Source organism: Lygodium microphyllum, chromosome 3 (genome assembly GCF_053477565.2).
Source record: "Lygodium microphyllum isolate KBCC chromosome 3, Lygodium_microphyllum_v1.1.10, whole genome shotgun sequence".
NCBI classification, from domain to species: domain Eukaryota; kingdom Viridiplantae; phylum Streptophyta; class Polypodiopsida; order Schizaeales; family Lygodiaceae; genus Lygodium; species Lygodium microphyllum.
Genome location: NC_141137.1, coordinates 50,241,098 through 50,254,773, shown reverse-complemented (window position 1 = coordinate 50,254,773; position 13,676 = coordinate 50,241,098). Strand labels below are relative to the sequence as shown.

General features: G+C 42.1%; 1 protein-coding gene across 2 annotated transcripts in view; it reads right to left on the bottom strand.

Moving 5' to 3' along the window:
• LOC148038315 (uncharacterized) overlaps positions 1-13,676 on the bottom strand; it is a 35,489-nt gene that overhangs the window by 910 nt on the left and 20,903 nt on the right. Inside the window, exon 2 of one of the 2 annotated variants that reach the window (XM_087670520.1) lies at positions 84-341. In XM_087670520.1, the coding sequence (XP_087526646.1) occupies positions 84-341 (258 nt within the window). The remainder of the gene's footprint in view (positions 1-83; positions 342-13,676) is intronic. The other variant, XM_087670530.1, reaches the window with a different exon arrangement.

The window sequence follows — 13,676 nt, the reverse complement described above, 5'->3', positions numbered from 1 at the left end:
AATTTGTGACTTTGAAATCAGCCTCAAAATGTTACTTTACTCTGTATACCCACGATAAAAATTTCAGAGGAAAATTGTTTCACCTCACTTGCTCCTCCAATGTTTCTAGACGCTCATTCATTGTAGCACTATCTGTGATCCGCAGCAGGCTATCTGCATGTGTGCGAACCACACAGAAGAACTTTCGATGATCAATGGCCAGCTCCATCAGCTTTTGGTCCTCGCTTGTAATTCTATTGTTCACCACAAAGATGATTGCTTTTGTCTCTTCTTCAAAAAGGCGATACACTTGAATAAACTCCTCCAATTCAAGCCGTCTACCAGTGCTGTTACTATTGCTGCTGCAGGCATCATCAATGATACTAAATGTGAAAAATTGGCAGCTGCGATATTCGTTGCTTGTATTAGAAAGCTTTATACAAACCAGATATTAGATTGGCCTAGCTATAAACAAGGTTTGTTTATTGCACTGCTCTATGTCCTTTCCTGTACATTTTGAGGTGTGTTAGAGATAAATACCATCAAGCTGCAACTACTATTCACATTTTTCCACAAAAGGTAGACCCTGGCAGCCATGTGTTAACTTTTCCTTTACGTCTTGAATGATTTATGTTTATACAATTCTTAAGGACTTCAGGGTACGAAGATGAAATTTGATTTTTATCAATCATTTTTGCAGAAAATAGTTTGATTTTTGCCAAATTTGGCATGAGCTTGACCAAAAGGCATTCGGAGAGTGTCCACTCCCATTCGGTGCCTATGGCCACCTATCTAGCATGATTGCCACTGGCATGGTTGATAGAGACAAAGTTGGGGATCTCTCGTGCATCCATTGCTTGGGATTTGAGATGCTCACTCCATCTCTTTTCTCATAATGAAGTGGCCACCCTATTGGTCAGCCAGTTATTTTATTTACCTATTGACCTAAGGTCAAATCTCCCTTTTTCTATACCGCTACTAAATGGCCCTCCACAATGTAAGAGTTAAACCCAAGACCTTTTGGTCACCACACATTCAACTTAAACCAACTAATCTACATCCATTTGGTCCTCTCTCTCGCTCTCTCTCTCTCTCTCTCTCTCAAGTGGCTACCTAATGGTAAGCCACTTATTTTATCAACTCACTAACCCTAGTTCAAATCTCTCCTACATCTAAACTAATTGATCATGTGGAATGTAGGAGTTGAACCCAAGACCTTCTAGTCACCACACATTCAACTTAACCAAACAATTGAGCTTCTCTCTCTCTCTCTCTCACAAATGTTTCAATTAATGAAGTGGACTACTTACAGTGAGCATTCTAGCCACCTGAGCAAAATAAAAAACATTCAGCAAATATTGATGACACTAAAAGGCAACAAAGTACAATGCTATTGAGGGTAGGTGAGGGAATCGTGTAGTGGGTGCAATAGGGGTGGTGCAAACAATATCAAAAACCCACCTCTCTAAGTACTAGGCCAGCCGAAACCATGGAAGCAATTTGCCATAATGGCAATCCTCCCATACAACCAACATGATTGTGGATACCTGAGGCCGTGTCAAAAATGAATGCATTATGAGTCCACCAAATGTGTTAAAAACAGCCCATCGCACAAAATGAAAGAACAAAGGATAATGGGGCTGCAACATAGCTGTGGAAACGGCATCTTGCCCAAAAACCAAGAACAAATGATCGTTTGTTGATATGTACTCCAAGTTCATACTCAAGAAATGAAGTCCCAAATCTATCTCACAACCAAGCAAGAAATAAAAAGATGAGCAAACATTTTGTCACACAGTACAAAAGACATCTACCACAAGAAATCTTGCAACTATGCGACACACCCCTTGTGGGAAAACCACTAATAGAAAGCCTCCATATAAAAATCTTTCCATAAATACAAACGCTTGGACTTCCACAATTGAAATATCTGACACACCACTTAGCTCTACTATCATAAATAGACCAAACATTACTTTTTGAATGATCCATCTCTTATCCTCCACCATTTTACAGTAAATTCAATTAGTTTACCATTTTAGAGAATTCTCTAATTTCACAAAAGCCCAATGCAACCACAAGGATGAAGGCTAAAAAGTAGGTGAAGGGGAAAGCTGCCTAAACTAGTCTGCCAAAATCGACCAAATCAACCTATAATCTCCGAGCGCGCGCGAGAGAGAGAGAGAGAGAGAGAGAGAGAGAGAGAGAAACAGAAATGAGTTGGCAATTCGAGAGTGGTATAGAGAAGCCTTTCCACGAGTTTGACTGTTTTTGGCTAAGTTTTACGGCTGGAAATTTAAGCATTATGTTGTGTGTTTAGGCGCCCACAATTGGATTTCCTGATAAAGAGAGATTGCACACATGTGTACATTTCTCATCATCTTAAGATTCAAGATTCTTAGACTGTTTGAAGTGCTCTTATTCTCTCAGCTTTAGGACAACTTTATTGTCTTAACTATTTAGAAATCTCTCAAGAGGGTGAGCTCATTTTTGTCCTAAGGTGGCCACAGTAAAGGCTTTAAGATGTGAAGAGTGAACATGCTATAGCTTAAACGATACACAAATGTGAAACTCTCTCTGAAAGAGGATAGCACATACATAGTTTTGTGTTTCGGAAACTAGAAAAAACAGAGTTTTAGAGTTTGCGCAGCCATTTGAAATTTTTGTAGAAACGGCATTTCAAAATATATCAATAAATTATCATATAAATAATAATATGTGTTTACACACACACACACACACACACAAAAGCGTACTAGAGACTAGAGTCACTGAACGATCTTAACTTTTAACGCAAAAATCCAAGATCATTGATTTCCATTGTGCAACTTCACATAGTTTGTCAGTTTTGTAAGCTCGAACTTACAAGAGTCTTTAGAATTAAGTAATCTTAAATCCCCCAAAATAACTTACAATATTTAAAACAAAACAACCCACATTTAACATGTCACATAAAACATAAATCAAAAGTGTAACATCATAACATCTGTCATTCAAGAATCATGACTCAAAACTTAAAATTCAAGTTCATAAAAGTAACATGACACGGAGGATAGGGGGCCATCGTAATTTGTTGGCTGCAAGCTGCCCAAACATCAAACAAACGACACATAAAGCTGAAATATTGTGCTCATGGCTGGCAAGACTACAAATTTCTTATAACTTGGCTGAAAATTGCAAAAATTCAGGTCTGAAATCTGCAGGAAAACATGCTTAATGTTTACAAAGAAGTGACACATAAGGCTAAAATAGTGCACACACAACTGGCAAGGCAAAAAAACTTGGCTGAAAATTGCAGAAATTCAGGTCTGAAATCTACACATAAACAGGCTGAATGTTCACAACTAAAGCTTACCTTTCGAGAAGAAAGCTTTCAGCATTGCCGAGGTGACCATGGGCTGGTGTGCAGCAGTTGGGGCAGGTAGGTGTAGTAGTTCAAAACTTGCAAGGAATGGGTGAAATAAGCAAGCGACAAAAACACACAGCTAGAAAGATTGCTAACCTGCCCAAAACACTATTCCCACGAAACGGCCAGAAACGACCATCCCATTTCGGCGAGTCCAAAACACCATTTTTGGAAACTGTGACTCACATGGCCTGAGCATTGTAGCCAAGAGTTTTGGAAATGTGTGGAAACAAAATGAGTTGCCTACAAATGGAATTTTCAAGCATCATTAGGTGCCGAGAGAGCCAATGGGGCTCCCCTCCTAAAAATGTTTGGCGGCCTATTCCCTAGGTAAAGCTGATTGTAAGGTTGCAAGTATGGGAGTCGTCTCGGTAGTCTGCAATGCATGGCATCGTGACCGAACCTACCGCAATTGGTGCAAGGTCACAACCTAGGGTCCTGACACTCGGATGGCAGGTGGTTTCCACCACAATACACGCACTGGATGTGTGGATGCATTGGTCTCCTGACCATTTCTTGTAGCCTTGCTATCTCCATCTTCATCTTCGCTAGCTCCTGGTTCTGATCAGTACTCTTTCCCTTATCCTAGCTATTTGGGACCAACCATTCACTGGATGTGGTTGCCCTTTCTAAGGTTCTAGAGCTAGCCTTTCAGCTCGACCAATGGTACTTCTTTCGTCAACAGACACCTCGGGTTCCATGATCCATGAGTTGGAGTCTCTATCTCTCTCAAAGGGAGATAAACAGGATGATCTTTTTCCTTCACCCTTAGAGGGGGCATCTCCTTTTTCTTTAGCCTCAGAAGGGGCTCCTATTCCTTCAGTTTTAGAAGGGGACCCTACTACTCTCAAAGTTCTTCACCCACCATCTTTTACTTTCGAGGTTTGGCTCTCTTTCAAGCAATTTTACCTCCACTACAACAAATCTAAAGGATCTATCTTTGATCAAGGCCCTTGGATTTTCAGCAACGACTTTATGACTAGGCCTTCATATTCCTTCCAACATGGTGTAACAGAGCTAGTGGCTTCTCACAAGATGGTATTTCAAGTTCTACTACTCATCCGGTCTCCTGACTATCTTCATAGGTCTTTCAAGTGGCATTCTCAAATTGTAGGGTGGATTTTCTTCTCTTCACCTCACTCCTCTTTTTGCGCTCCTTTTTGGGCCTAAGAGGGGGTTTTGAGAAACTACATCATTCCGTACAATCTCCCTTCTTCATTCCCATTTTTTGTTTCTGTTTCTAACCCCAAAAAAGCTTTCTTAGTCCCCCTCACCTAGCAACCTTCCTCCATTGTTGGCAACAACATCTCCATCACCTGTTGTCAGTCCTCAACATCTGGTGATGGCTATCACCCTTCAAGCATTATTTTATCCTTGCGTTTGGCTCCCTTGAAGGTCCTCCTTCGCCTAGCGTCTTCACTATCAGCTTGGTGTCAATCTTCTAAGGCAACTGATGCTTGCATTTGCTTCTTGGCTGCTTCATCCTCCATTAGGCATCACTTCTCCAACTAGCATTTTCATCCTCAAAGGCTATTCATCCTTGCGTTTGGCAATTTCTGGTATCCCTCGCTTCAAGTGACAATGCACCAATCCTAGGCGGCAATCAGCATTTGTGTTTGGACTGTTTGGGAGGTCACCTTCATTAGCCATCCATCATTAGGCCTCATGGCAAATTCAGTGGCTCCTGATCCTTCAATGGTAGTCTCCCTACTTCATGCGACACCTCATCATCCCTGCATTTGTAGACTCGAAGGCTTCTTTAGCAATCTTTCTACTCCATGGCATCTTTTGTGCTATGGCACCCTTGTGTCAGATTCGCTTCATTATTTCATTCCCTTATCATCTTGTTTATTTGAGTTTCTCTTCTCTTCTCAGTGTTTTTCATATACATTCTGTGTTTCTCCCTACAAACCCTGCTATCTCTCAAGTTGCTCAATCATTTCTTGACACTGCTCATATTATTGAGTATTGTAGTATTCTTTATTCATTCGTTTTTTATCTTCATTGTCTTTGAGTTACACTTCATCTCTAGGTTCTATTATTATCACTCTATACTATGTTATACATTTGTATTCATCTTTTGTGTTCGAGTATTTCTTTACATGGTCTCAAAGCTAGTACCCTCTAAAGAAACTTGGGCCTGGATATGAAAGCTCGACATTAGAAATAGAAAATCCCGAAGAGAAGATCACTTCACACACTTTCTTACAACTTTAGTCTCTAGTAGAGCAGCCTATGTCAAGAATTGAACAAAAGTGGGCTTCACAACTTGCTTTGTGAAACTCTAACATTTGCAGAGAAACCTCTAACCATTGTTGGGGGTAAAGGCGCCTCTACCTAGCCACTCGTGTATTACTACATTGACAGTACCCGTGCCTGCACACTGCAGCGGTGGGCGCCCATCACTGTCACTTAATTTTTATTCTTTCAGTGACATTTGAATAAAGGGAAGGCCGGACACACATTGTGACTGTTGGAGTTCCCACATTTGGAGTCTCTCTCTCTTGCTCCTGCTCCTTTCACCATAGCTCTTGCTCCCGCTCTTGCTTCCACCATACGGCTCACCTCCCTTCAACTAGTATTAGAGCCTTCTTCTTCACGAGCTCACGCTTGGTCCAGCACACTCTCAGCTTCCATTCGAATACCTACAACAGTCATCTCTTTGTTGGCAGCCATAGCCGCTCCATTCGAGCTTCCTATTGGTTGCATTCTTCTTGGGCATTCTTTGAACCTTCTCGAACAAGTTGGAGCAGCCCCCCATAGCCCTCACCCTGCTGGTGCAACATCAAGTTGCGTGGAACAGGCCCTTTTTTAGCAACAACTCACGTTTTTCATCTCCTACAACGTATCTTCTTCATTGGGCAGCTATACAAGCACTTGTACACTTGGTTTTGATGCTTGGCATTGATCCTTCCACTCTTGGCATTCGATTTGAGCGTTAAGCTTCAGTTTTGGACTGTTATAACAATCCACAAACTGTCATAAAACAAGGCAGCACTTATCTTTGATGTCTACACTCATTGCCATTGGTTGGATGATGCCTAGTTATGCCCGGTTGAAGCTTATATATTTGGGGATGCTACGTCATTCCTTAGAGTTGATTTTGAACTGATTTAACCACTTCATTTACTCTGTTTTGGCTGAGGTTTGCTGGCTGAAAATACAAGGCAGCACCCTGTTTGATGCTTCTATGGTCAGCTTTGTTGGTCTTATGATGCCCGATTATGCTAGGATGATGTCTATATGTACAAGAATGCTATGACCGTGTTATGGGTTGGATTTGGAGCTGATTTTGGTACTGAAATAGCTTGGTTTGACAGTGTATTCACTATTGTATACAGCAGGGCTGAACCTCTTTTAACAAGGATTTTAGATCCTATTGCTCTTGGCTATGATTTGGGTGTTCTATATGCACTATTGATGTGTACCATTGATGTTAGTACACTGGTATATCATATGCCCATGATTTGAGGTGGCTTTGAGCTTGATCTGAGGACTGATTTACTCAATTTTGCTAGTGAATTTACTGCTGTAATAACCAAGGCTGAAGCCTATTTGGTCAGTGTATGCTCTACCTATTGCTTATGGGTGCTTCCCCAATGATTCATTTGACCATACAGATGTATATGGAGGTTGGAAAATGCTTTTTTTTGGTTCCGGCATGCTTTTGAGCAATAATTAAGCTCTGTTTTGGTCTACACTAACTAGCATTGGACTACAGTTGGCATCCTTTGTGATAACTTATGCCTATTGTCTATGCTTGACATCTAGGCTTCATGCTTTGATACTTATGTCAAAAATGAACGCTGCTTGGAATGTCTATATCTGACTGACATTTAGGGCTTCATCTGTGATTGCATTTGAGCATTTCGGAGATCTTGGACACTGTATTTGGTTGCCAGTTACTTAACTTTGAAAGCTTCAGTGCTTTATGCTTTACGGGCTTGAGCTACTTTGGGATTTATGCTCCAGATGTATCCTACTTGGATGTGAGATGTTTGATGATATATACTTGATGTATTTGAGTAGTGCTTGCTCTATCTACATCTGATTTTCCTTCCAGTGGGAGATTCTAGCCTATTTGGATGTACATAGAGCTTTGACTTTGCAGTTGAGCTTGAGATCATGGGACATTGACATGCTTCTGCTCTCTCTTTGCTCCATGTATGCAGTTCATGCTTAGTAGGCTGATCTGACACTACTCTTGGGCAGGCACCTATCTCTGTCATGGTGTTGTCAGTTATGCATGCATCTTGAATGGCTCTGTATTGAGCTTTACTTACACTGCTCTATCAATTGTACCTGTGCTGGGTCTCTTTTGTTACCCCGAGACTTGTTACATGCATGACTTTTATATCTATGAGATATATCTGGTCTGACACCTTGCTTGGTTGACAGTTATTGGTGCCCATTGCTCTTTTTCACTCACTATTAGATGCATTTGCTTCCTGGTAGTTGCAGTTGGTCATGTATCAATGATAGCTCTGCTTTTGGCTACTTTTACCTACTGCTGTGATTTACTACAAGCTGTAAATTGCAGACCATGAGCATTTATTGAGAGTAATCATTACTATTTGACACCCTTTTGGTCATATTTATTGGATAGCTGGTCATTTTAGCAGTTTCTCATATTTTCAGCTTGTTTTGACAATGGTTTTAGCCTGTTTTCTGCTAATTATAGCAGCCTGTTTTCTACATCAACTGCCTCTGATTAACTCATTGTGGCTAGTCATCTCAAAGATACAGCTTTGTTTAATTGCCAGGTTGGATGGCACCAACTATGGCTACTAGAAGTCTCAAATATGGCAGGTTTTGTTGCAGAAATTGCAGATTAAGCCACTAAGAAACAAGGGTATTAAACCTGAGAACAAGGATGATGATGACTGGGCTGATTTAGATGCACTATGCAAGTCTACTATCATTTTATCACTCTCCGAAGAGGTCCACAATAATGTTGTTGAAGATGAAAATCAAAGTACATGGAATCTATGGGAAAAGATTCAAGAACTTTATACAAAGCAGAGCCCTGCTTCGCAAATGTATTGGATTAATAAGCAGTTGATGGATCTCCGCATGAAGGAGGGGACCCCATTCTCTGCTCACTTTAGCCAGTTTCATTCTATCATGAAGAATCTACTTCAACAAGGTATTGAGTTTCAGTATAATCTGCATCCTTTGTTTCTGCTTGGCAATTTACCTAAGTCTTGGGATGTACTTCGCACTGCGATTTGTACCAACAAACTTGATGGGCTGAAATTGAAAGATGTAGAGAGTGCTCTTTTGACTAAAGAAATTAACAAGAAAAACAATGATGCTTCCCACAGTTCACATGTTTTATCCGTTAGAGGTGGCAAAAGTGGCAAGAAAGATAATGATCGTCATGGGAAGGACTCTCAGAAATCTCAGTCTAAGTCACATGGACGCAGCAAGTCCCGTGGACGTAAGTCTGATCTTACATGCCATTATTGTAGAAAAGCAGGACACATATGGTCGCAGTGCCATAAGATGCGCAATGACAAGTGCAAAGAAAAGGGGAAAGGGAAAGTGGACAAGAAATCCAATGATCGTAGTATTATACCTGTCAAGTCTAGTGTAAAGATTGAGGTGATAAATGTCATGCAACCTAAGGAGTACGATGGTGACTACATATTAGCAACCTCTTCATGTGATGCCTCTCAACTGATTGAGGCTCAATCTATGCATACATAGTGTTGCCTCTTGGATTCAGGTATGTCTTTTCATGTAACCCCCTATTATGAGTGGTTTCATACCTATCGCAGTGTATCTGGTTTTGTGCGCTTAGGTGATAATCGGTCTCTTGCTATTGTTGGCAATGGTGATGTCACTCTACAGTTTTCCTCTAGTAGCACTTTTGTTATGCATCATGCACGTTATGTACCCGCACTAACTAAAAGCCTTATGTCTGCTTGGCAGCTTGATGATGCAGGTTATCATATATGCTTTAGTGATTCTGCATGGAAGATAACTCGTGACAAGCTTGTTCTTGCAAGAGATGCCAAGTCTAGCAACCTCTACCCCTTGGTTGTATCTGGTACTATTGGCCATGTTTTGTCAGTGGGTTCTACCCCACATGTATCTCTCTGGCATGCTTGTCTTGGGCATATGTCGCTTACGGGAATGAAAATGCTTAGTGCTTTGCAGTATCTTCTACCTTTTGACTACTTGCATTTTGAGTCATATAATCACTGTTTATATGGCAGACAGACTAGGAATTTGCATAAAAAGTCCGGTATTCCACGCATGGATGAGCCTTTGGCTCTTATGCATTCGAATGTGTGTGGAACCATGCTCTCTCAATCATTAGGGGGAATGAAGTACTTTGTCACATTTATTGCTGATTATTCACGTAAGGTTTGGGCTTATCCCATAAAGCAGAAATATGATGTCTTACCCATCTTTCAGCGTTGACTTGCTCTCGCAGAAAATCTGTCAGGGCATAGGCTAAAATGCCTAAGGATAGATAATGTGGGTGAGTACGTCTCACATGCCTTTGAGTGGTTTTCTGACAAGTGGGGTAGTAAGCGTCATTTGACTGCTCCTTACACCCCCCCCCAGAATGGTATAGCTGAGCGCATGAATAGGACTATCCAAAAGAGGATCCGCAATATGCTTAGCTAAGCAGGCTTACCACAACATTTTTGGACTGAGGCAATCTCTACTACCGTGAATCTCATTAACAGGTCACCTTGCAATACTATTGACTTCCAAGTTGCAAAGGAGGTATGGATAGGAAAGCCTCCCTCATATACTCATTTGTGTGTCTTTGAATGTAAGGTCTTCTGCCATGTGCCCAAGGACCAACACAGTAAGCTGATTCTGAAAAGTGTGAAATGCATTTTTCTTGGCTATGGAGATGCAAGTGAGATAGGTTACCGTCTTTGGGATCCGCTAGCGCAAAAAGTCATCCGCAACCATGTAGTCTTCCATGAAGACAAGATGCATAGGCAGCCTCAGTAAGTGGTTGAGATACGCAGGATTATCTTTCAGACGAAGCCCCTTAGTCCCACACAACCAGCTAGACAGTCTACATCAGCACCAACTGATGCTCATTGCCAGGATGTTAGACAGGATGTTGGACAAGTCGCACAGCCTGCCTTGAGGTATTCTACTAGAGATAGACGACCTCTTAACCGTTATCTGCTCTCCATGAATTATGACTTGGTTACACATGCAAGAGAGTCTCTCGCCTATAATGAGGCTATGCGTAGGGGTGGCTGTCACACAGAAGGCTATGCAATCCAAGATTGACTCATTGCATAAGTGGCAAGAAGGCTTTGCTTTGCAAGTGGGTGTACAAGTTCAAAAGTACCCCTGGCTATCCCAAGCTGGCCTACAAGGCCTACAAGGCTAGATTGGTTGCTAAGGGTTGTTAAAAGATGACGTACCAGTGAGACAATAGGGTTTGTGGGAAGGAACATAGAGAGAACTCGGCAAACATGGAGAAGAGAAGAGAAGAGAAGAGAAGAGAAGAGAGAAGAAACTCTGATGAATGGAATGTTGAAGATCTGAATCATGAAGTGAATGTGATACAAGGGAACAAGGGTGCTATGGCACAAGGAAGATGATGAAGACAGCCACGAACCACGAACCACTAACCACGAACCGCAATGTCCTCCTAAAGGGGTGTGAGGGTAGTGGAGAGGTTGGAGAGAAGAGCTGATGGACTGAATGAATCAGCTATAAGGAATTAAAGAGAGAGTGGCCTATAAATAGGCATAGTCAGTCTAGGATGGCGCCCCTTTTTGGGGTTGCATACCCTAAACACCAAACACAGAAACGCAAAAATGCAAACTGCGGGTGAGGGGTGAAGGGTAAAGGGTTTCTCAACACCCCCTCTCAAGTCCAAAAAGGAGAACAAGAGAAGCGTGAGGTGGAGATGCAATTCTACATGTTGAAGAATGCTCGTGCAGCAGGTGCCACTTGGACAGTGTCTCTTGTGGGAAAATTGTTCACTTGCCCAAGCGCCCTAGTACAAAGATGATGTAAACATGCAATGCATAGGAGGCATATTGGACTTTGTGTGGTACTAAGAACCATAAGGATATGCGCGTACTCGATCTCAGGAGGTGACTCTATGCTGACCAAGTAACCAAGGCAAGAAGAGAAGAGGAGGAAGAAGATGTAGAGGATCCCTAAGATCCAAGATTTCCACCTGAAAGGTAACCTATAGTAAAGAACAGTAGACAAAGTGAACTTGAGAGCCCGAAACTCAACCTCGAGAGAGAAGCCACTAGTTCCGTGCATCCATGCTAGAAGGAATACGAAGGCCTCGTCACCAAGTCGCAGCTGAACCTCCAAGGCCCCGATCTAGATAGATCCTCGAGATCCTGGGTATCAATAGGTGTGAAAAGGAAAGAGGTAAGCCACAAACCATAAACTACAATGTCTGCCTCAAGGTCTAGGAGGACAGTGGAAGGGCTGGAAGTAAGCTGCCAGTGGGAGAAGGATGCGACCAACAGTAAGAGGTTGCAACTAGTAGAAAAACGCAAGTGAGGAGGGAGAAAGACTAAAATGCAAGAAAAACCAGCAGAAGCAGTCACTATGTTGAAATCAGCTCTGAACAGTGTGTGGTAGGCTGGAAACAAGCGCCAAACTGTTATAGACAGCAATGGCCAACTTAGACCACGATGTCCTCTGCGTCCAGGGTGTGGGTAGCAAGCTAAAATACCTGAAATCTGCAAAAACAAGATTGTTTTCTGAATGGAGAGTGATCAGTAACAGTCGCTCCGCTAATCAGCTACAAACTATGGGTGGAAGGCTGAAAACAGGCGCCAGACTGTAGAAGACAACAAGGGACAGCTGAGACTGCAATGCCCTCCGTAAAAGGGGTGTGGGCAATAAGCTGAAAAACACCTAAAACCTACAAAAACGAGATTTTGATGCAGCGGAAGAATAAGAGAAGTGGATGCTGAACCTACCATCGGTCTTTGCCGTCATTAGAGTAGAGGATGTTTGCCGTTGTTTTAGCAGATCTAGCTTTGATACCATGTCAAAAGATGGCGTACCAATGAGACAGTAAGGTTTGCAGGAAGGAACACGGAGTGAACTCGACAAACATGGAGAAGAGAAGAGAAGAGAGAAGAAACTCTGATGAATGGAATGATGAAGATCTGAATCATAGAGTGAATGTGATACAAGGAAACAAGGGTGCCGTAGCACAAGGAAGATAATGAAGACAGCCATGAACCACGAACCGCAATGTCCTCCTGAGGGGGTGCGAGGGTAGTGGAGAGGTTGGAGAGAAGAGGTAACAAACTAAATGAATCAGCCGTAAGGAATGAATGAGAGAGTGGCCTATAAATAGGCATAGTCAGTCTAGGATGGCGCCCCTTTTTGAGGCTACAAACCCTAAACACAAAACACAAAAACGCAAACTGCGGGTGAAGGGTGAAGGGTTTCTCAACAAGGGTTCTAAGCACGAACATGGTGTTGACTTTGATGAAGTCTTTTCTCCTCTGGTCAAGATGACTATCCTGCGCTTAGTCCTAGCTTTGGTTGCCCAGCTTGACTTGGATCTTTATCAATTGGATGTCAAGATGGCTTTCTTACATAGGGCATTGCATGATGAGATATACATGGAGCAAACTAAGGGTTTTGCAGAGCCTGATAAGAAACACCTAGTGTGCAAACTAAGGAAGAGTCTTTATGGTCTAAAGCAAGCACCTAGGAAATGGTACTGCAAGTTCGATGCTTTTATGCAGTCACAAGGCTATAGTCATAGTGCTATGGATCTGTACTTGTACAAGAAGAAATCCCGTGATGGTTCATTATTGATTTTGGTACTCTATGTGGATAACATGCTTTTGGCAAGAAAAGTTCATGATAAGCTAGATGCTCTTAAGGCTCACCTCAAAAAAAGCTTTGAGATGAAACATCTAGGACAGGCCTCTCATATACTTGGTATGTGCATTATGCGTGGCAGGTCTCAGTGACTACTCTATCACAAAAGAAGTATATCCATAAAGTCCTTGAGCGCTTCCGTATCTAGGATGTGAAGCCTATTGGCTGTCCATTGCCTTCTCATGTGAAGGTATCACAAACCAATTCTCCACAAACAAATAAGCAGAAGGTCGAGATGGCCAAGTTTCCCTATATATCCGCAGTGGGCAATCTTATGTATGCCATGATAGCCACCCGTCCAGATATTGCTTTTGTAGTTGGTGTTGTGACACATTATATAGCTACACCTAGCAAGCATTGGGATGCCGTGAAAGATATCATGAGATATCTGAAGGGCACTGCTGATATGTGCATTTGTTATGGCAACCAA